We start from the raw sequence: 22951 nt of genomic DNA, 5'->3' as shown, positions 1-22951 counted from the left end.
GCATCATTGTCATCCTCCTCTAGGACAATTTCATGTGGCTGTTCAAAACTCTCAATAGGTGTATTATGTTCAGGAATTATCTCAGAAGAGTATCTAGAATTGCTATGAATGTCTTTCATTGGAAATATATGCTCAAAGAAAGTAGCATCACGTGATTCCATAATAGTATCAACATACACATCAGGAACTTCAGATTTAACTACTAAAAATCTATAAGCTATGCTACACGAAGCATATCCAAGAAAGACACAATCCACTGTCCTTGGACCAAGCTTGCGCTTTTTATTAATTGGTACATTGACTTTCGCCATTCACCCCCAAGTGCGCAAGTATGAAAGTGATGGTTTTCTCCCAACCCACTTCTCATAAGGGGTTTTCTCTTCTTTGCCCATAGGAATTCTATTCAGAACATGACATGAAGTCAGGACTGCCTCCCCCCACCATGCCTTAGATAAACCACAAGTGTCTAACATGGCATTCACCAGGTCAGTCAACGTATGGTTTTTCCTTTCAGCAATCCCGTTTGACTCGGGTGAATAGGGAGGAGTTCTCTCATGAATAATGCCATGTTCTGCACAGAAATCATCAAAGACTTTGGGAAAGAACTCGCCACCACGATCTGATCTAAGACGTTTGATCTTTCTCTCTAGTTGGTTTTCAACTTCAGCCTTATAGATTTTAAAGTAGTCTAAAGCCTCATCTTTAGTTTTTAGCAAGTATACATAGCAAAATCTAGACGCATCATCAATCAATGTCATGAAGTATCTCTTACCACCTTTTGTCAACACACCATTCATCTCACAAAGATCAGAATGTATGAGTTCTAGCGGTGCCAAGTGTCTCTCCTCAGCAGCCTTATGAGGCTTTCGAGGTTGCTTCGACTGCACACAACTATGGCACTTAGAACCTTTGACTATGGTGATATTCGGAATTAAACTCATGGTTGCAAGCCGAGACATAGAACCAAAATTAATATGACACAAACGAGAATGCCAAATACTCGCAAGATCATCAACATTAGCACAAATATGGTTCACAGACTTATTATTGAAATCTAACAAAGAAAAGCGGAACAGGCCTCCGCAATCATAGCCTTTACCAATAAATTGTCCAGACTTGGACACAACTAATTTATTGGACTCCAAAACTACCTTGAACCCATCTCTACATAGAAGGGTTCCGCTAACGAGATTCTTGTGTATAGAAGGGACATGATGCACGTTCTTCAGCTGCACGATCTTTCCCGAAGTAAACTTCAGATCCACCGTGCCAGTGCCATGAACAGAAGCATGTGACCCATTCCCCATTAGCACGGAAGAATCCCGGGCGCCCTGATAAGAAGAGAACAAGTTAATGTCAGAACACACATGAACATTAGCACCAGTATCAAGCCACCAGCTAGGTGATTGAAATACTGAGAAGATGAAAGGTAAATTATCATACCCTTTGTCTTCCTCATTGCTAGCGACCACTGTGTTGACATTGCCCTTTTTGCCACGACGATCCGCTCGATCGGGACAATCCTTGGCAAAATGACCCGCCTCACCACATGCGAAACATGTCAATTCAGCCTTGTTCTTCTTCTTCTTGAAGTTGGTAGTTTTGTTGGGCTTGTTAGATTTTGGCTTTCCTTTGCCCTTGTTGTGGTTCTTCTGAACCATGTTGGCGCTGGAGTGGCCCTCGCCACCTTTAGATCCCGTGTCCTTTGCCCGAGCTTTCTCCTCAACATCCAGAGACGCTATCAGATTTTCAACTGATATCTCCTGTCTCTTATGTTTCAGAGCTGTGGCGAAGTTCCTCCATGTAGAAGGCAACTTTGCAATAATGCACCCAGCCACAAATCGGTCAGGAAGGACTATCTTAAGGTGGTCGAGCTCCTTGGCTATACACTGTATTTCATGAGCTTGCTCTACAATAGAGCGATTATCAACCATCTTATAATCATGAAAGCTCTCCATGATATACAGGTCACTGCCAGCATCTGATGCACCATACTTAGTAGTAAGTGCATCCCACAACTCTTTCCCGTCTGTGTACTGCATATTCGCATCAACCAGACGGTCAACAAGGGCGCTAAGAACGGCTCCCGTGAACATAGTATTGGCATGGTCGTACTCTTTCTCCTGTTCAGGAGTCAGTGGACCCTCAGGTCTGCCTTTACTAACATGGAAGACATTCATAGCAGTAAGCCAGAGCGTGGCCTTGACTTGCCATCTCTTAAAGTGCATACCATTAAACTTTTCTGGCTTCAGCGCGTCGGCAAAAGCAGCCATAGAAAAACTAGGAAATTGTCTACAATAAGGTTTTTGGATTGTTGAGTAATTAGACAAATTCCAAATTAAATTCCGAATATAAATCATGACCAAATCAGAAGAACTGAAATAAAAGCCAAATCAGATGATGCATACTGATTAGACTTACTGATTGTTGGCGCGCGCCAGGATCAGCTGGGTCGACGATGTCAGAAGACCACGAGCAGTCGCGTGAAGACGCTTCCCAAAAACCTTATTCGCCCTCTCCCGGTGCAGGATCTAGAAGACGAAGGGTTCCGGAGACCTGCTCTCCTGATCGCAGATGCACCTCTGCGGTCGGGACGAAGGGAACTAAAAGGCGGCTCAGCTATGAAGAGAGGCGAAGGCGAACTGGGATCTGGGATGATCTGGAGGCTGGCTGCCGGGCTCCTTTTATAGGGCCAAGTCCGCGACCCCCGTGCTTATCCGCCCACGAAAATCTCGCAATCAGTTGAGATTTTATAGCGATCGGTTAGGATAAGCGTAACAGCCAAGAAACCAAAAAATCAAACGGCAAAAGGTAGCCGCGCCCCCGCAAGGCGAGGGGCCGGATTTCGGCGGACCATTCACGCGCATGTCGTGCGCCCGCGCCCTTCGCCCCGCCCCGCCCCGCCCCGGCCCGGCCCGGCCCGGCCAGGCGAGCGAGCGCGCGCGCGCGTGTGGCTCTCCACACTCTCTCCTCTCATCCATGACTTGGTGAGTGAGTGTGGCTTCCATATTTAAGTTAGCTCTACTCCATAAGAGCTAGCAATATGGTGCTATTGGTTCCACCTATCCCTTTGCCATCCACTTATATGGGCTTTTGAGATTTTCCTGTGATTTATTAGAAATTCTTAATTGGGCCAAGCCCATAAATCCTAACATTATTGACGAAAAACCGACGGTAAACCGCCCCAAAGTGTCGATTTTCCATGAAAATGAACCGGTTTTCGCTGTTTTTTACAGAAAATGGAAAATTTTGACAATATTTATTTGTAATTTACTCAATTCACATTGCACAGTAAATATTAATTGATCCACACGACATGTGTTTACCAAAATAACATATAGCATGCATATGCAACAAACAACCAGCAATACTTAAATACTAGTTCTTTTATAGTTCTTCAACGACATATAGGTTGACTTGTTTCACAATACTCATGTATTCAACACGAGTCATAGTGATAGTATTCAGGTATGTTGGAAGAATCGTGATATGGTCTCTCATCCCACCCCCTTGCACCACTCCCCTTACAGCATATGATCCAACTGTTTCATTGGCCCATTCTTGCACTTCATCTGTGTCTCCTTGTTCGTGTACAAGTGATATAAACAACATGCTAGAAAGATGAGTGTCACTATTAGGTGAATCTTTGTCCAATGTCGAAGGTGTATTGGAACTAAACTAGCACTTAAACTGGACAAAAAATAGCATCTAACAGTAAATAATCTTCACATATACCATATAATAGTAAACAAACTAATACGACTAAACTGAACACTAAATGACTAAACCGAAACTAAATCTTAACATCAAATCCGGTTTCCCCAAAAAAAATGTGGTTACCAGTTCAAAATGACGGTTCACATATATCCGTTTTTTATCAATTATTTTTAATTGTTTTGAATTTAGGACGAATTTTGAAGAAAAAAACCGTTGGTTAAACTGACCGGTTTCCCCACCAAATGCTCAGGCCGGAAGACTTCAGCGTACCACCGGTCTTCTGCTTGCCCACCTTGGCTATAAAAGCTGCCCGCAGCGTGCGGGTGCTATTCAGTTTCTTCGCTCTTCATTTCGCCTTCCACGGTTCTTTCCACCTAGCAAAACCCCAAGCCTCCTTCCTACGATGGCCTCTCGTGGGCGCGGTGGTGGCGGAGGGAAAGGCCCTAGCGGTGGGCGGGGCGGTGAAGGCAGGGGGCGGGGGATCCGTGGCGGGGGAGGTTACCATCACGGCGACGATGGAGGCGGCGAACGCGGAGGCAGAGGCGACCCGGGCCGAGGGCGCGGGGTCGGCGGTCGTGGCCGCGGTCCCGGAGGCCGAGGTGTCGACGACCACCAGCAGCAGCCGCCGCCGCTCGGGAACACAGAGGGCGGAGGCCAGGGCCGCGGCGGCATGGCGGTAGCGGTACCGCCAGCCCGCCCCGCCGCGCCCTGTCCTCTAGCGCCGGACGCCGCTGCCCCGGCATTTCCCGCAGCAGCGGCCTCGTCTTCTGCGCAAGCGCCTCGAGCCCCCACCGAGGCGGCTGGAGCTGCCTTGGCGGATGGCATGGGGAAGTTGGCCGTGGCGGACGACCGGCCCGCTGCTCCTCCCGTGCCCGCAGGTAAACCCGTCGCGCAAGGTCCCGCGCACCAGCCCCAGGAGGCTCCGCCACTCTCGAGGAAGAGGATCGTGCCGCCGCCCCGCCCCGGTTTAGGCACGTCTGGGAGAAAGCTGGCGGTTCGCGCGAACCACTTCTTTGTCGAGGTGTCCGTGAACGACATCTTCCATTACGACGTGAGCTCCACCCGCACACACTCCTTCTTGAACTTGGTTCTGCGCTTCGCAGCGTCGCTTTGCAGCGTCCGATTTCTCTCGGTTGATATTGTTTTGATCTTTGTACACGATAGTTTTCGATTCTTTCTGTACAGTCATGTGCCGGGATGTCGGGGGTGATATTCACCGGGCTGCGGCTTCCTTTCTTTTCGAAAACGTTCTATTTCAGGGCTTTAGCCGCGCTGTAATTTTGGAAAAGTTACATTTCCTGTCATCGAGCAAATGTCTACAGCATGATTGTGCCGTACTTGCTGCCTTCTTGTTCTGTATGCGCGTCGGCAAGAGCGATCAAGGTCTTTAGCACTCTTGCATTTTGGTGGTTGCACGGTGGATTCTTTGTGTTTCTTGGTGCTGGGAGGGTTCTTTGTGTTTCTTATCAAACAAAAAGAAGAAATATATTAAAGCCAGCTGTTGGGACCGTTGATCCATAGAGACAAAACAAAAGCAGTAGAAGCGAGTACGTATTAAAACCAAACGAATAGGCTGAATTTATTTACCAGGTAACTTGAACCCTCCTATAGATGGCCAATAAGCACGAGGCCTGTGAGACTGGCACGAAGCCCGTTGTTTGGGCCCGGTACGAGCCTGGTACGACCCGGTTCTATGCGGGCCCGGGCCGGCCCGGCACGAATAAGCGGGCTGGGCTCGGACAGAAAACTAGGCATGGTGGGTTAGCCCGACACGGTCCATTTACCTCTAAGCACGTTAAACCCGCTTTTTTTGTACTAAAACATGGTTTTCGGCCTGTTTAGCCCGCTTTTTCATGCTAAACGAGCCGGCCCAACCCGTTTACGCACGCTGCGGGTCGGGCTCGAACAGAGAATCGAGCCCGTGGGCTTAGAAGGCCCGGTCCGGTTTTCTAACCGTGCCTGGCGGACCGGGCCAAAAACGGGCCGGGCTTCATCGGGCTCGTGCCAGGCCGGGCCGGGCGGCCCGTTTGACCATCTCTAAACCCTGCATACCTGATCAGTAGCACTGCACTGCACACTTACAGCGAAATTGATATAGATATCCATTTGTTTGTTATCTTGCTTATTCTGTCCTAGGTTTTGTTTGCTAAAATCTGTGATTTACGTTTCTTATGTATGCAAGAAATATTAGTTGTTTGTCTCTTAATGTCTTAATTATTGGGATTTTTTTGTGCTCCATACATATTTGACTCGATCCATACACATTATCAGGTTTTAATCAATCCTGAACCAAAAGCAAGAAAAACCAACAGGATGCTGCTCTCAGAGCTTGTCAAGATACATGGCGCGACATCTCTCGCCCACAAGACACCTGCATATGATGGAAGCAAGAGCCTGTACACTGCAGGCGAGCTGCCGTTCAAATCAATGGAGTTTGTTGTCAAGTTGGGGAAGGCGGGCCGAGAAGTGTAAGCACCACTCCTGTGCCCTATACTCCTATGTGCAGTACACTTGTGACTTGCAGCTGCTTAATGCTGACTTTTTAGCGTCCTGTTACTTTAATTGCTGAAATTCAGTGACTACAAGGTGACAATCCGATACGCGGCACGGCCTAACGTGTACCAACTTAAGCAATTGATCAATTCTCAGCTAAGGAACACGCCATTTGACGCAATCCAAGCACTGGATGTTGTCTTGAGAGAGTCGCCTTCTCTCAAGTAGGATATCACTGCCTCCTCTTCACTGTTTGTTCTCTGCAATATTCTTTTTCGTTGAGCTGGTAGCCATATGTGCTTACTATTTTTTCCTTTTGTTTCACAGCTATGTAACTCTTTCTCGATCCTTCTTCTCCAAGAAGTTCGGTGATGACGACATTGGCGGTGGGCTAGAGTGCTGGAGAGGATATTACCAGAGCTTGCGTCCAACTCAAATGGGCCTCTCATTGAACATTGGTAAATGATCTTCTTCTCCAAAAAATCAACTTGTACAAAATTGCACCAAAGATTTATTTGATTTCGATTTAGTCTCAGTATTGAGAGCTCTGACTGAACGACTCTCTGTCTGCAGTTTCAGTATGGGAATTTTGTGTGTAAGCCAGACACAAGTCGCTATGCTGGTGTGCCATTGTTGGTTCGACATTTATGTGTATTTCAGTGGAGCTTTGCATCTCAAGTTCAGTTGGCGCATAAATATGAACCGTGCTATTTGGCGTAATCAAAATAGCCAACTTGTGTGGTGGCATGCATTTCTGAAAGTTGAAAATTTGCCTCCAACATAGGTCTTGTTTGGTAGAGCTCTCAACGGCTCTTATAGTAGAAATTTAGAAATGCCCATGTTCATATGTTTTCGTTTTTAACCTCTTGAGCTCACCTCTGTTCAGATATATGCTCCCTCGTTTTTAACCTCTTGAATCTCACTTCTGTTCAGATACATGCTCGACTTCATTTTACCAACCTATCGATGTGGTAAAATTTGTTGCCGATTGTCTCCAGCTGACAAACCCTGGCCAACCTTTTTTGGACAGGGATCGTTTAAAGGTACAATTTGTGGATAAAAGTTGTCACATGCAATTTAACTCAGTGACCAACTAATCTGTTCCTATCTACAATTTTTTAGCTTAAGAGAGCCCTGCGCGGAGTTCTTGTTGAGACTGAACACCAGCAGGGAAAGAGAAGCATCTACAGGATAACTGGGATTACTTCTGTTCCATTGGCTCAACTGAGGTACCCACCGGTTCATATCTCTTCCCTCCTTGCCTGTTTGGTCTAGTACCAAGAAGACGAACTTATTCATTTCCATTTCTTGTCTTCAGCTTTTCTTGTAACGAAGGCCCTCAGCTGACTGTTGTTGAGTACTTTGCACAACGGTACAATGTCCAGCTGCGCTACACTGCTTGGCCCTGCCTGCAGTCGGGCAATGATTCTAAGCCGATATATTTACCAATGGAGGTAACATTTTCATCTTTGGTGATTTCTGCACGGCACCTGGTGCACCATGTGATAGTTTTATCATAATGTTTTTTTTCAGGTGTGCAAAATCATTGAAGGGCAGAAGTACCCTAGGAAGCTCAGCGACACACAGGTGGCCAACATACTGAAGGCAACCTGTAAACGTCCTCAGGATAGGGAGGAGAACATTATTAAGGTATAGGCCAAGATAACTTTGGCTTCGACAACAGTGCCTTTTCGAGTGGCAAGTGTTCACATTTAAATGAGTAACTTTTTGTACTGAATATTTTCTTTTGAAATTTAGCATTTTGTTTCCTTTCGTCTTATCTTTTGTTATTTCTGATGTTTTGTCACATCAACTAAAGTGTCATAAGTAAAATGTTTATCTTGTGTAGATGGTTCGCCACAACAACTATTCTGCTGATAAGATGGCACAGGTGTTTGGGATCACTGTGGCCAACCAGATGGCTAATGTGCAAGCCCGTGTTCTGCCTCCACCTATGGTATCTATTATGCAACGTTCTCAGTTTGATGATTTGTGTTTTATATTTTTTAAATAATTCCAAGAACCTGTATTTCAACTTTTTCAGCTGAAATACCACGAATCTGGAAAGGAGAAAACCGTTGCACCAAGCTTGGGGCAATGGAATATGATTAACAAGGTGATTCTATAGTTAAATATCCTGATCTTTGTTTTTTTGCTTTCAATATCACTTTTATTTTACGTTGAAATAAGTACAGAAAAGTGTAAACAAAAGATTTGGTGGTTCCTAGAGTTAGTAGTCTTCCTACTGAGGTCCACCTTTTGTTTCCAGAAAATGGTCAATGGTGGAACCATTCACAGCTGGACTTGTCTGAGCTTTTCGCGGATCCCGCTTCGTTTGGTAGACGAAATATGCCATGAATTGGTTCAAAAGTGCAATTCCATTGGCATGGTAAATTCGTCCACATGCTTCTGGATATTAGTATAGTTGATAACATAATCATCAGCCACAGCATGTTGAATTTGATGTCAATGATCTTCTAGAGTTTCAATCCAAGGCCGGTGACAGAAGTTCAGAAAGACTCACACAACAACATAGAAGCTGCTTTAAGGGATGTTCACAGGAGGGCTCCGAATCTGCAGCTGCTTATTGTGATTCTTCCAGATGTTACTGGTTATTATGGTACGTGCATCCTTGAAAAATCTGTGCAACTTATTATAAACTTTGTGAAAATGAAATTACATGCATGTTGATATGGTGAACTTTCTTTACACATTTCTATTTGTGTTTTTTTTTGGTGTAGCATACGCAAGGAACATTATTCACATTTTATGTGTAGCACACGTGCAGTTTACTTTTCCAGGGCACTTGTGCTTGCTTTCATGGTAAACACATATTGTTGTGCAATTTTGTAGGGGAAATTAAGAGGATGTGCGAGACTGACCTTGGTATAGTATCTCAGTGCATCAATCCGAAGAAGAATAGAAACAAGCAGTATTTTGAAAATCTTGCCCTTAAAATCAATGTGAAGGTCAGTCAGTGCAATTTACTGCTTTCTTATCTCTGGTGTGCTTCAGTTGTTATGGAAATTAAAATTTTATTCTATGTTTTATCAGGCTGGAGGGCGCAATACAGTGCTTGAGAGAGCCTCTGTGCCTAATGGGATACCTTTTGTCTCAGATGTGCCAACAATCATTTTTGGTGCTGATGTTACCCATCCTACAGCAGGAGAAGAATCCTCGGCTTCTGTTGGAGCTGTCAGTTTCTTGTTCTCTGTTACAACTGTGTCATTCAAATGCAGTGGTAATTTAGAAGTAAATTTTCACTCCACATTTGAGCACAAAGTAATGGAATAGATGGTATAACCTTGCAGGTGGTTGCATCCATGGACTGGCCACAGGTCACAACATATAAAGCTCTGGTCTCGGCACAAGCACACAGGGAAGAGATTATACAAAATCTCGGCGGAATGATAAGGTAATTTAATATCCTCTGTGTTCATGAAAGCTGTGAATGAAACTAAGGTGCCACGTAATTATGCTCTGCAGGGAGTTGCTGATTTCGTTCTATAAGAGGACTGGCAAAAAGCCCAAAAGGATTATATTTTACAGGTATGTGCTTGACTTAACTATCTAGATAACTCTTGGATGAAGCCTTCATTTCGTGACTTCCTTTGCTTTTGTTTTGTTTATTTAGGGATGGAATAAGTGAAGGACAATTCAACCATGTTTTGCTCCTTGAAATGGACGCGATAAGGAAGGCTTGTGCCTCTCTGGAAGATGGGTATCTACCCCCAGTGACATTTGTCGTAATACAGAAAAGGCACCACACAAGGCTCTTCCCTGGAGTTCATGGAAGGAGAGATGTTACTGACAGAAGTGGGAACATTCTTCCTGGTTAGTACCGCGATGTTCATCCTTGTTTAATGACAACCTTAGCATTAGCATTTGCTTGTCACTGAGATTGGACCCTGGTTGGTTTAATGACAACCGCCACATTAGCCATACTATATCTTTGGGAGATCTCCACTTCTAACACAAGCATGATACTATTTTGAACACATACATGCATGTTGGCTGTAATTTGTGACTCTTTTCTTCCTGTTAAAATACACAGGAACTGTGGTTGATACCGAGATTTGTCATCCGCGGGAGTTTGATTTCTACCTTTGTAGCCATGCTGGAATTCAGGTATGTTTTAGCAGATACTTGGCTTCTTGAGTGTGTTATATTCGTCCCCCTGAATGTAGATTCATTTCTCCAGGGAACCAGCAGGCCAATACACTATCATGTCCTCTACGATGAAAACCGTTTCTCGGCTGATGGGCTGCAGATACTCACAAACAGCCTGTGCTACACGTAAGCTTAGCTTGATCCTGATCCCCAATATATATTTGCTGCCATCTGAACTCAAGTTTTTTTTTTGTTGTTTTGCAAATGCAGATACGCACGATGCACGCGCGCTGTCTCAGTTGGTAAGTCTATGCCAGTTTCACCAAGTTCTTTGTGTGATTAGTCAAGTGTATTGTTACTTCATTGCTTATTGGCACTGTAATATTTATCCTGATCCTCCATGTGTGGAACAGTTCCACCAGCCTACTACGCTCACCTGGCAGCATTCCGCGGGAGGTACTACGACGAACAAGGTAGCAGCCCCGCCCCCGATGGAACCTCAGTTGTCGGTGGCGATGCCGCTGCAGCCGGTGATGATCCACCTGCGTGCCGCAGGCTCCCCCAGATCAAGGAGAATGTGAAGGAAGTGATGTTCTTCTGCTAGTTGCTCAGCGCGAGCTGCATGTCTTGATTCAGGCTGCCTCAATATACAAGAGGCCTTTTTTTTGTGATAAACTGGTATCGATGGTTGTCCTGACTATTTTGCATCAGTGGCTGCTAATTAGGGCTTGTTTGATAACAATGTTTCTTAAAATCATGATTTTACATTTTTTTTAATTGTCAGGATGATACCGTAGTTTTCAATCAGCTCCAAGAATATTATATGTTATTTGGATACAATATTAGAAAACATGGTATTTGCTAGACAAAAGCAAGTCTTGTTATGAAAACTTTGGGATGGTACCATAATTTTGAAAACATAGTTCTTATAAATACAATCAAATATCTGGTGCTATAAGATACTCTGATATTCCTATAAACCATAATATTGTTTAAAACTATAAGAATATTTTACCTCCAAACATATCCTAATAATTAGTTGTGGTTTTGTTTTTTCCCTTTAACAAAATATTCATAGAATTTGGCGACAAACTTATACCTTGCTAAAATTTAAAGAAACATGAAAAAAATAAAGAGTATACAGAGTCGATTTATTTATTGTCTTGTTAGAAACCATATACGAGAAACTTGACAAAAACTCACAATGATAAAAAATAATAATTCATATTGAAAATTAAAGAAAGAAATATAAGAAATAACATGGAATAAAAATAAAAATAGAAAATAATAACTAATTAGAATGAAATAAAAAGAAATTATAAAAATAAGGAGAAGATTAAAAAATAAAAATAAATAAAACAAGAAAAAAGGAACCCGACACCCACACTATCCGGTCTAAGGCTATGTTCCAAATCTATAAAACCAATAATTAGCGGCTAAAATTATATAAGAGGTTTAGAATGGGTTAACTAATGAACCAGTTAATTACTAGCTATAATTTTCAAATAACTATTAGTTGTTAGTTACCACAACCTAGCTAAATTAGATAATAGATTGTTGATGACCAAATTGCCTCTAACCCTTTGTACCTACTAGCTTATAAAGGACATTAAGCTTATCATAAGACTGTCTACGACAGACCGTGCTATGATAATGTAAAACATTGTTGTGTGCTGCATAGTGCACTATTTACAAAGTAGAGTTTGAAATTGAAGGCATAATAGAAAAGCTGCTAGAGACAAATAGTTGGTTGGCTAATTCAGCTAACAACGTATTAGCTGGCTAATAATTTGCCCTAGAGGTTCAGAACATATATACGTGGTGTTTGAATGCACTAGAGCAAATAGTTGGTTAGCTAAAAAATTGCTAGTGGAATTAGCTAGCTAGCCATTAGTTGATTTACTAAAAGTAGCTAATAGTTGAAATAAAGTTGTTTGAATTTGTTCAGTAAATTTTAATAGCTAACTATTAGAAAAGATGGCTAGCGAACGAGAGTAGATGCCAAGCGAGATAGAAAAGAGAGGAAGAAAGAGAGTCTCTTGGATGCGAATTTATCTAGCCTTCTCTATTTTTTACCGAACCGAGTCAAGTTACAGGAGATGCTCTAATGGACCAGTTAATTACTAGCTATAATTTTCAAATAGCCATTGGTTGTTAGTTGGCACAACCTAGCTAAATTAGCTAATAGATGGTTGATGACCAAATTGCCTCTGACCCTTTGTACCTATTAGCTTATCAGAAAAAGAGATAAGGACATTGAACCTTTCATAAGGCCGTCTCCGGGCAGACCGTGTTATAGTAATGTAAAACATTGTTTGTGTACTATATAGTGCACTGTTTATAAAGTAGAGTTTGAAATAAGAGGTAGGATAGAAAAGCTGCTAGAGATAGTCTAACAATTTGTTAGCTTCAGGTTTAGAACAACCCTAGGTAAAAGTTAGCCAGCTAATTCAGCTAACAACGTATTAGTTGGCTAATAATTTGCCCTAGAGGTTCAGAACATATATACATGGTGTTTGAATGCGCTATAGCTAATAGTTGGCTGGCTAAAAAATTGTTAGTGGAATTAGCTAGCTAGTCATTAGCTGATTTACTAAAAGTAGTTAATAGCTGAAACAAAGTTGTTTGGATATGTTCAGCAAATTTTAGTATTCAACTATTAGCTCTAGCGCATTCAAACACCCTCATAGCCTAAGAAGTACTGTTGTGGGCCGTGCATCTACGCTTGCTGTAGCTAGGTAACTAATTCAGCTAAGAACTTATTAGCTGGTATGTTAATAATTAGCTCTAGAGGTCGGAATAAAGGTATATTATTGTGGGCAGAACAGTTTTATACATAGAGATGGCCATAATGTAGTTGGCGTCGTTGAGAGTTTGTCTTTTCGGAGGTACCGAAAATGAAAGATTGATAGCAAGAGGGGTAGTACATATTTTGTGGCAGAACCTCCCAAGTTATTAGGCTCACCTACAGTTGTCCTTGTCCAACGGACCTCAGACAATCCTGCAGGTGCACCTGATCACTTGACAAGCTCGGTATCTGAATTCCTTACCTTCCCAAGAGCGTTTTACCCGTCACGCAGACATTACAAATCATCGGAGATGCAGAAGTGTGGAAGCGGTTACAATAACTTACTTTTATTTAAAAAGTAAGACAGAGTTAAATATTTACAGACCAGAACATAATATACGAGTGCAGAGTATTATTATTACAAACCATGGGAGGCAAAAACTCCTCCCCAAATAGATAGTAAAAAGTTTTTAATGGAGGGCCTTCCCTCCCGCAGCTCTAGTCTTGGTGCTCGTCTTTGGGTACCACCTTTGAACAGAAGCAACAAAAGTTTGTCGCTTCCTCACCTAAAACAACATGGGACAAAGCCCTGAGTACGAAGTGTACTTTCGCAAGACTTACACGACAAAGTAAAAGACTCTCAAGGATATGCTGGCTTTAAGGGAGTCAAGGTAAGGCTTATCAATAATCAATGACTCTGTTTGCAGAAATGCTTACTAAAGTGGATCCTTAAAAATTCAGTTTTATTTGTCAAGTTAAATAAAATTACCTGCAACTAGAGTTCTTTCTACCCTAGTTCAATCACTTGACCTGCACTAGCCAATTTCTTAACAACCCTTTATCTTTACTGGATTTCTACGTATAGGGCAGTGACCAAGTCTTCATAACCGTGAAGGTACCGCGATCCGAATCGATTATACTCAGCTGAGGACCTCCAATCACACGACATATGTAGCACTTAACCCTTGCATATGTCAACTCGCCACCGGGGTTCTTAAGACCAGATCAGGTTCACGCCAACCGAGAGCACAGATACACCACCGTCCAGCCTCTTGCTACGGAGGGTACACGCTACTCTCGCCATTTCTCCACGCCCATTGCGTGTTATCTTATTCTGGTATTAGTTTGCCCAAGGCAAAGCTTACCCATGACGAGGCATGTGACCAGTTAAAGGGTCCTCGGTCAGCAAGCCTACATCGAGACGGTCCTTAATCGACTGAGACGGAGACACTACACCGAGACTCTCTACTCGTGCAAGTCACCCACCCGGTCTCAGCTTAATCATTTTAAACCCAAAGTTTGGTACCTGGCAGAGGTACATCTTTTCCGATGTTGAACCCATCATGGCCATGATGGATCCACCATCAAGTTTTATTTTCAAAAACAACCCTCCTACTTTGCAACATCATCTTTTGTAAAAACAAAACATTTTGTTTTGCTAGAGCCAGACTAAGCATAGAAAAAACCTTTTGTAAAACAGGGATTTAAAGGAAGGTAATCAAATTCAAGGAAGGAAATGCAGGAATTGTTTTAGCACACAACTCCTATCACCTAATGCATCAAGCAAGTGAGAAAGATTTTAAAAGAATCAAGGAGGTGGCAAATGCACCGGGGCTTGTCTTGTTTTACTGGTGAATCAAGCTCGGTCCCACAGATATCAAAATAGAAACAGCTGCCTGCCTGATGTTCCTCAGGTGGTGGTGGTGATGAAGTTCTTTCTTCTTCGACTTCAACTTCTTCTTCGTTTGCTATATATAGCCAAGTATAATAATGAATGATTATGTAGTGCTTATGAAGATGCAAAAATAATAGAAGTTTGTTATCTAAAGTCTTGAGTACAATTTTCCTTCATGGTTCTCCGAGAACCTACGGTTTCCGGAGTCAATAGTGAAGTTTAAAGGGCAGGGGTAGGGTTTTGGGTTCTAAGGATCAAACAAGGTCCAAATCATACCAAACTCTACCCAAGGCTTCTAAATATTATTTAGAGATTATCCTCAAAATTTAGTGAATTTTAGATTTATTATTTATTTTCTAAAAATCCAGAAGCAAGGTCTTAGGCTGTTTTAAATACTCTATAATTTCCTGTTTGGATTAAAAATCCTAAAACTATTTTTATTAAATTCTATAGAAAATTAGGAATCTAGTAAAATTGGTTTTACATTTTTAGGATTTTTCTACAATTTTCTAAAATTGTTTTAGTTCTGGCAGAAAAGGAAAAAGAAAAAAAACTGTGAATAGTATTGGACCTCATTCAGCCCAGTCGGCCCAATCTGAACAGGAAACGAGAACGCGCCCGTGTGCGCGCGCGCCCGCGCTGTTAATTTTGCAAGAACAACCCTGGCTTCTTGAATAACCTAAAGTGGGGTCGCGGCACTATTAACTCAGTCACTGACACCTCACACAAATACCCCTCAAGTTCTATCCCTTCACGAACCGAGTCCCTGACGGCGGATGGTGTCACGTAGAGCTCCGGTGAGCTCGTGTACCGGCCAAATCGCTCAAGGACTGGCGTCCTTCTTTGGTCGAGGCCAAATTCAAGACCTACCAATGGTTTCCCCTCACTCAATTTCACAAATGGCTCCGGTTTGCTCTGGCCACGGTGACCGCGGGCATCACGGAAGAACACAAGCGTTCACGGCAACCCAGGGTGGTCTAGCTCAATCAAAGGAGTCGTGAAGCATGAGGAGGACCTAAGGACGCTAGAACAATCGACCAGAGCGCTTGAATGAACCTGGAATAAGCTGGCCGCAGTGAGGGTGTCTCTGCGGTGGCGGAAACTTAGTTTGGGGGAAATCCAAAATTGGAGCTCTCTGATGATTGATTGAGGGCACGGTTTGGGAGGCTTGGTGCTTGACTAACCTACGGAGCTCACGGTGGCCTCAATTTATAGTAGGCAAGAGCGGTGGCCATTGAATCGGACGACGACGCGCGGCGGTCGGAGGAGTGGGATGTCACTGGCGCAAGGAATTCGTGGCATCTACCGTGGCAGCCCTCACCGGCGATGATCAGATGACCAAAGTGAGTCACAGCGATGCAGTGAATGTGCCCAGGTATGTGGCGCAAGGCCGTGAATCGGCTGTCACCGGCGAGCTCATCCGAAGCGACTGTGGCAACTCGGTACGGTGGCCGGAGTAAACTATTGGTCGGAAGATATCCACGGCAACAATATTTACTCAACCCCGAGCGGTATTCAGTCGATCCGATCACGAATCACGGCGGCGAAGGCACGAATCTACGCGCGGCTCGTCGGCGGCGAGGTTCTCTGAACCTGATCCCCCCCCGTTCACTGTACCATGGCGCAACTTCTTCAGTTGACTTGACAGCCTGATTTGCAGGGCTTGAATCTCCATTTTTCATGTAATGACTTGATAATCTTCCTTTAAAGAAGTTGTTGCTCTACTATTCAGCTTTAATCTTGCTATAGCAATCATAGCCAAATAATGACTGGATCATGATCAAATTTAAGCTCAAAGATTGCCTCATCACACTGTCAGACCAAGTTCAGTCTCCAGACAGCCTGACAGCCCATCTTTGGGTGCATTTTTCTTCACATTTTTCATAACAACAGTGTTGCATCCCTTAAACAAAGTTGTTCTCCTTTGATAGATCTATAGAATTGATATGGTGACTTAGGGCAAAACCCTTATGGTTTGAAAGTTACAAGGCCCCAAAGTTGAGCTAATATCACCAATTTCAGACTTAAGCAATTGGAGTATGAGTGGGGTTCTTTTGCAAATAAGTCCAAAACTCAAGATTTAGGTTGCAAATCTTCATAATTGTGAACCATATAACTTAAGACACCTTACTTTCATGGTTTTTGCACTTTAGCCCAAAAGTGCACTAATTTTGCATTTAGCCCCCTAGGGTTTAACTCTAGGGTTTTTCCAGGGTTCTATTTAGGGTTTCTTGCACTCTTAGGGTTTGGATCCCACTTAAGTTCATCCATGGTGACACTTTATGACTTTTTCAATTGAATTTTAAAGTTTTCTCTTGTTTAGGCCTTGTTTGCTCTATAAAACCCAATCCAGGGTTGAGTACCCTACTTCTAGAGTTCCACAAAATGTCACATCAATACAAATTGTTTGAAATTTTTGCCTAGTGAATGCATTCTAGGTGTGACAAACACATGATATGCTATGCTTATGATGTTATGCTCAAGTTTTAGTAATAGTAACACCAGGGGTGTTACATCCTTCCCCATATAAAAGAATCTCGTCCCGAGATTAAAAGTCCTAGGGTAAATAATGGAAAAGGAAACACGACATGTCTTTATTTCCTTATTCTTGGTACAAGGCAGGGGTGGTTTGGGGCTCACTCCTTTATTACAACAATTATATACACTTTACAAATTACATGAGGCTAAAAAGCCTGGGGAATTCCTTTCTAAAAAGTCCTGAGTTTCCCATGTAGCCTCATCTTCTAAATGCTGGTTCCATCGTATCTTGTAAAACTTGAGAGTTTTTCTTCGGGTAATTCTGTCCTTTTGATATAAGACTCGAACAGGACGCTCGGAATATGTCAAGTCTGGTTCTAGCGCAACATCCATTACTTCAATGGTTCGATCGGGAACCCGAAGACACTTCTTCAATTGGGACACGTGGAACACATTATGTACTGCAGACAAGGTTTTGGGTAACTGAAGTCCGTATGCCACTAGTACATATCTTTCAAGGATAGGAAAAGGACCAATATACCGGGGTGCAAGCTTCCCTTTTACCTCGAAATGTGATATACCCTTCATTGGTGAAACTTTCAGGTAGATATAATCTCCAACTGGAAAGTACAAGGGTATCCGGTGTGTGTCTGCGTAACTTTTCTGACGAGCTTGAGCTTTCTTCAAATTATGAATTATTCGTTGAACCTTCTCTTCTGTCTCCTTTACCATATCAGGCCTGAAGAAATTTCTTTCACCAGGTTCAGACCAGTTTAACAGAGTGCGACATCATCGTCCATATAAGGCTTCGAAGGGGGCCATCTTAATGCTTTCTTGATAGCTATTATTATATAAGAAATCCGCTAATGGTAAACAATCATCCCATTTCTGTGGGAATTCCAAAGCACAAGCCTGTAACATATCTTCAAGTATTTGATTTACCCTCTCAGTCTGCCCACTGGTTTGAGGATGATAGGCCGAACTATGGAGCAACTTAGTATCCAAAGCCTTGTGAAGTTCTTCCCAAAATTTGGACACGAATTGCGGTCCATGATCTGACACTATAATCTTTGGAACACCATGCAAACTGAGAATACGGGCAATGTATAATTCTGCATACGTGGCCACTGTATACTTTACCCTGACTGGAAGGAAGTGGGCAATCTTTGTAAGTCGATCAACGATAACCCAGATAGAATCATACCCTTTGGTGGTCCTAGGCAATCCCACAATAAAATCCATACTAATATCCTCCCATTTCCATGTTGCAATCGGTAATGATTGCAATGGCCCAGCAGCCTTCATGTGTATGGCCTTGACGCGTCTACAAGTGTCACATCTTGCCACATAGCGTGCGATTTCAATCTTCATCTTTGTCCACCAATAATGTTGTTTCAGATCATGATACACCTTAGTGCTTCTGGGATGAATAGAATAACGACTAAGATGTGCTTCATCCAAAATTTGCTGGCGGAGCTCATCATTTTTAGGCACAACTATGCGGTTGTTGAACCATACAACACCTTGATCACCTCTTGAGAAGCAGTCGACTTTTCCAGCTTCTACCTTCTCATGAATGTGCTTCATTCCCTCATCATTTCTTTGTGCGTCAATTATTTGTTGCAGGATGACCGACTCAAGCTTCAAATGATTTGAAGTTCCATGTTCAATCATTCCCAGGTTCAACTTCTCCATTTCTTGGCATAACGTATTGTTAGAAGTCTTCATGGTAAGACAATGACAGAAAGCCTTACGACTTAACGCATCTGCCACAACATTAGCTTTGCCTGGGTGATAGTGAATTTCTAATTCATAATCCTTTATCAGCTCGAGCCATCTCCTTTGTCTCATATTGAGCTTTGACTGGGTAAAGATATACTTTAAACTCTTATGATCTATATAAATGTGACAGACATTCCCCAGTAGATAATGACGCCATATTTTTAGGGCATGAACCACCGCAGCTAACTCCAGGTCATGAGTTGGATAATGTTCCTCATGCCGGTGCAACTGCCTTGAAGCATAAGCTATTACTTGGCCTTCTTGCATTAAAACACAGCCGAGACCACTGCCTGATGCATCACAATACACATCAAAGGGTTTTTCAATATCCGGTTGAGCCAATACCGGAGCAGTGGTTAATAATACTTTTAGCTGCTCAAAAGCTTCATTACATTTCAAAGACCAATTGAATTTAATATCACTCTTCAATAAACTTGTGATTGGTTTCACAAGCTTAGAAAAATCTGGAATGAATCGGCGGTAATAACCAGCTAGCCTAAGGAAACTTCGGACTTGATGTATAGTGGTTGGGGGTTTCCACACCAAAATATCCTTTACTTTGCTGGGATCCACCGCAATCCCCTTGGCAGATAATACATGTCCCAGAAATTGAATCTCCTCCAGCCAGAATGCACACTTACTGAACTTAGCATACAATTGGTGTTCCCTTAAGCGCGTCAATACGATCCGCAAGTGATGAGCATGCTCCTCTTCATTCTTGGAGTATATTAAGATATCGTTAATGTATACCACCACAAAATTTTCCAACTCAGGCATAAATACCGAGTTCATCAGATATGTGAAGTGGACAGGAGCATTCGTCAGTCCGAAAGACATAACCAAATATTCAAATAGTCCATACCGCGTGGTGAATGCGGTCTTTGGTATATCTTCGGGTCGGATACGGATCTGATGATAACCCGACCTGAGGTCAATCTTGGAGAATACCCGAGCTCCGGTAAGTTGATCAAATAGAATATCAATCCGGGGAAGATGGTACTTATTCTTGATGGTGACCTCATTAAGGGGTCTATAGTCCACGCACATCCGCAGTGTTTGATCCTTCTTCTTGACGAAGATGGCTGGACAACCCCACGGTGAAGAACTTGGTCGGATAAGTCCTTTTTCAAGTAGGTCTTGCAATTGGGTCTTGAGTTCTGCCAGTTCATTTGGAGGCATTCGGTACGACCTTCTAGAAATAGGAGCCGTACCGGGCTTCAACTCAATCACAAATTTTACATCCCTTTCTGGAGGCAATCCCGGCAGATCTTCCGGAAAGATGTCTAGGAACTCACATACTACCGGAATATCTTGGATCTCTGGTATGATAGCTTCATACACTCTGCCAGTTGGTCTAGCTGGAATAGCTACGGGGATAGACAAAAGAATCTCTTCTTGGCCATAACTCAACCTGATTGTTCTCAAATCAGTATTGAGGATTGCTTTATGCTGGGCTAACCAATTCATGCCCAAAATTACATCTTTGTCTTGGCCTTTTAGAACAATCATGTTTATTGGAAAGTCCCGTTCAGCCAATGTTACGGGCACTTGGTAAGCCACTTCTATACTATACTACTCTTGCTTCTTGTCGCTTTTGGTAGCCTCGCTGTCAGGCGTAGGAGACCACTGGTCGACCAAATTCATTGAAGGAGGGGGCCTGAAAAGGTCCAATTCTCCTCCAAAGGCTTCTCCTGCTGCTCCAAATGGTCCGGCTCCCATCCCGACAGGATCCGCAGGGACGTTCGGGTGCAATTGTGAAGACAACACATGAACTTCTTCATGTAATGTATTACAATATACCTGCAAGTTATCAACAGCTGAGCTAAGCTCTTCCACGCGGGCTCGAGCTCTAGCTTCCTTTGCCTAGGCTAGTGAACGAGAGTTCACAGCCCAGTCGAGCGCTAGATCCCGATCCGCTAGCTGGTCTTGCAGGTGGAGGATTTCTGTTCTTAATTCATTTATCCTTTCGCCATCCGCAACCCATAAATCGTTCCTATGTCGGAGTTCTGATCGAAGCTGATCAACTTGTGCTTCTAGATCCCCAATTGGATTGTTACTACCACTGCTGCTATCTTCATGTTGTGGGGCAAGTTGATGACGGGGCATGCCAAACGGCCCGGTAGACTTGCGCGCGGTCTTTCTCGTGCGCGGCGACATATCTCCATGAAGGGAAAATCTTATTAGCATAGTTTTTAGCATCATGCATGTATAATTACAGAATCAACCTTAGTTGATTCACACCTTCTATACATTGCACTCCTACTATCTGGTCTTTAAAATAAACTCTTCAAAGATACTTAGGTAAGAAGGGAAGAAATTTTCTAGATAAGTCTTGGAAAATTCTTTTTGAAGATGTCCCATAATATCTGCAGAGATGGGCTTCGCTCCGATACCAGCTGTGACAGAACCTCCCAAGTTATTAGGCCCACCTACAGTTGTCCTTGTCCAACGGACCTCAGACAACCCGGCAGGTGCACCTGATCACTTGACAAGCTCGGTATCTGAATTCCTTACCTTCCCAAGAGCGTTTTACCCGTCACGCAGACATTATAAATCATCGGAGATGCGGAAGTGTGGAAGCGGTTACAATAACTTACTTTTATTTGAAAAGTAAGACAAAGTTAAATATTTATAGACCAGAACATAATATACGAGTGCAGAGTATTATTATTACAAACCATGGGAGGCAAAAACTCCTCCCCAAATAGATAGTAAAAAGTTTTTAACGGAGGGCCTTCCCTCCCGCAGCTCTAGTCTTGGTGCTCGTCTTTGGGTACCACCTTTGAACAGAAGCAACAAAAGTTTGTCGCTTCCTCACCTAAAACAACATAGGACAAAGCTCTGAGTACGAAGTGTACTTTCACAAAACTTACCCGACAAAGTAAAAGACTCTCAAGGATATGATGGCTTTAACGGAGTCAAGTTAAGGCTTATCAATAATTAATGACTCTGTCTGCAGAAATACTTACTAAAGTGGATCCTTAAAAATCCAGTTTTATTTGTCAAGTTAAATAAAATTATCTGCAACTAGAGTTCTTTCTACCCTAGTTTAATCACTTGACCTGCACTAGCCAATTTCTTAACAACCCTTTATCTTTACTGGATTTCTATGTATAGGGCAGTGACCAAGTCTTCATAACCGCGAAGGTACGGTGATCCGAATTGATTATACTCAGCTGAGGATCTCCAATCACACGACATATGTAGCACTTAACCCTTGCATATGTCAACTCGCCACCGGGGTTCTTAAGACCAGATCAGGTTCACACCAACCGAGAGCACAGATACACCACCGTCCAGCCTCTTGCTATGGAGGGTACACGCTACTCTCGCCATCTCTCCACGCCTATTGCATGTTATCTTATTCTGGTATTAGTTTGCCCAAGGCAAAGCTTACCCATGACAAGGCATGTGACCAGTTAAAGGGTCCTCGGTCAGCAAGCCTACATCGAGACGGTCCTTAATCGACTCAGACGGAGACACTACACCGAGACTCTCTTCTCGTGCAAGTCACCCGCCCGATCTCAGCTTAATCATTTCAAACCCAAAGTTTGGTACCTGGCAGAGGTACATCTTTTCCGATGTTGAACCCATCATGGCCATGATGGATCCACCATCAAGTTTTGGGTTCTAAATATCAAACAAGGTCCAAATCATACCAAACTCTACCCAAGGCTTCTAAATATTATTTAGACATTATCCTCAAAATTTAGTGAATTTTAGATTTATTATTTATTTTCTAAAAATCCACAAGCAAGGTCTTAGGCTGTTTTAAATACTCTATAATTTCCTGTTTGGATTAAAAATCCTAAAACTATTTTTATTAAATTCTTTGGAAAATTAGGAATCTAGTAAAATTGGTCTTACATTTTTAGGATTTTTCTACAATTTTCTAAAATTGTTTTAGT

General features: G+C 42.9%; 1 protein-coding gene across 1 annotated transcript; it reads left to right on the top strand.

Moving 5' to 3' along the window:
- The first annotated feature begins 4094 nt into the window (after nt 1-4094).
- On the top strand, nt 4095-11018 carry LOC100279776 (uncharacterized). The gene is given in 21 exon segments (NM_001152734.1): nt 4095-4768; nt 5989-6185; nt 6294-6434; nt 6538-6668; nt 7144-7253; nt 7333-7439; nt 7529-7664; nt 7744-7860; nt 8060-8167; nt 8255-8326; nt 8480-8599; nt 8692-8830; nt 9064-9179; nt 9265-9405; nt 9522-9625; nt 9697-9759; nt 9845-10044; nt 10265-10338; nt 10412-10506; nt 10591-10622; nt 10734-11018. Coding segments are annotated over 21 exon segments (3042 nt in total). The 5' UTR covers nt 4095-4120; the 3' UTR covers nt 10925-11018.
- The last annotated feature ends 11933 nt before the right edge of the window (nt 11019-22951 follow it).

The sequence above is a fragment of the Zea mays genome, chromosome 2, assembly GCF_902167145.1.
Source record: "Zea mays cultivar B73 chromosome 2, Zm-B73-REFERENCE-NAM-5.0, whole genome shotgun sequence".
Lineage (NCBI taxonomy): Eukaryota > Viridiplantae > Streptophyta > Magnoliopsida > Poales > Poaceae > Zea > Zea mays.
This window is presented reverse-complemented; position numbering and strand designations above follow the sequence as displayed.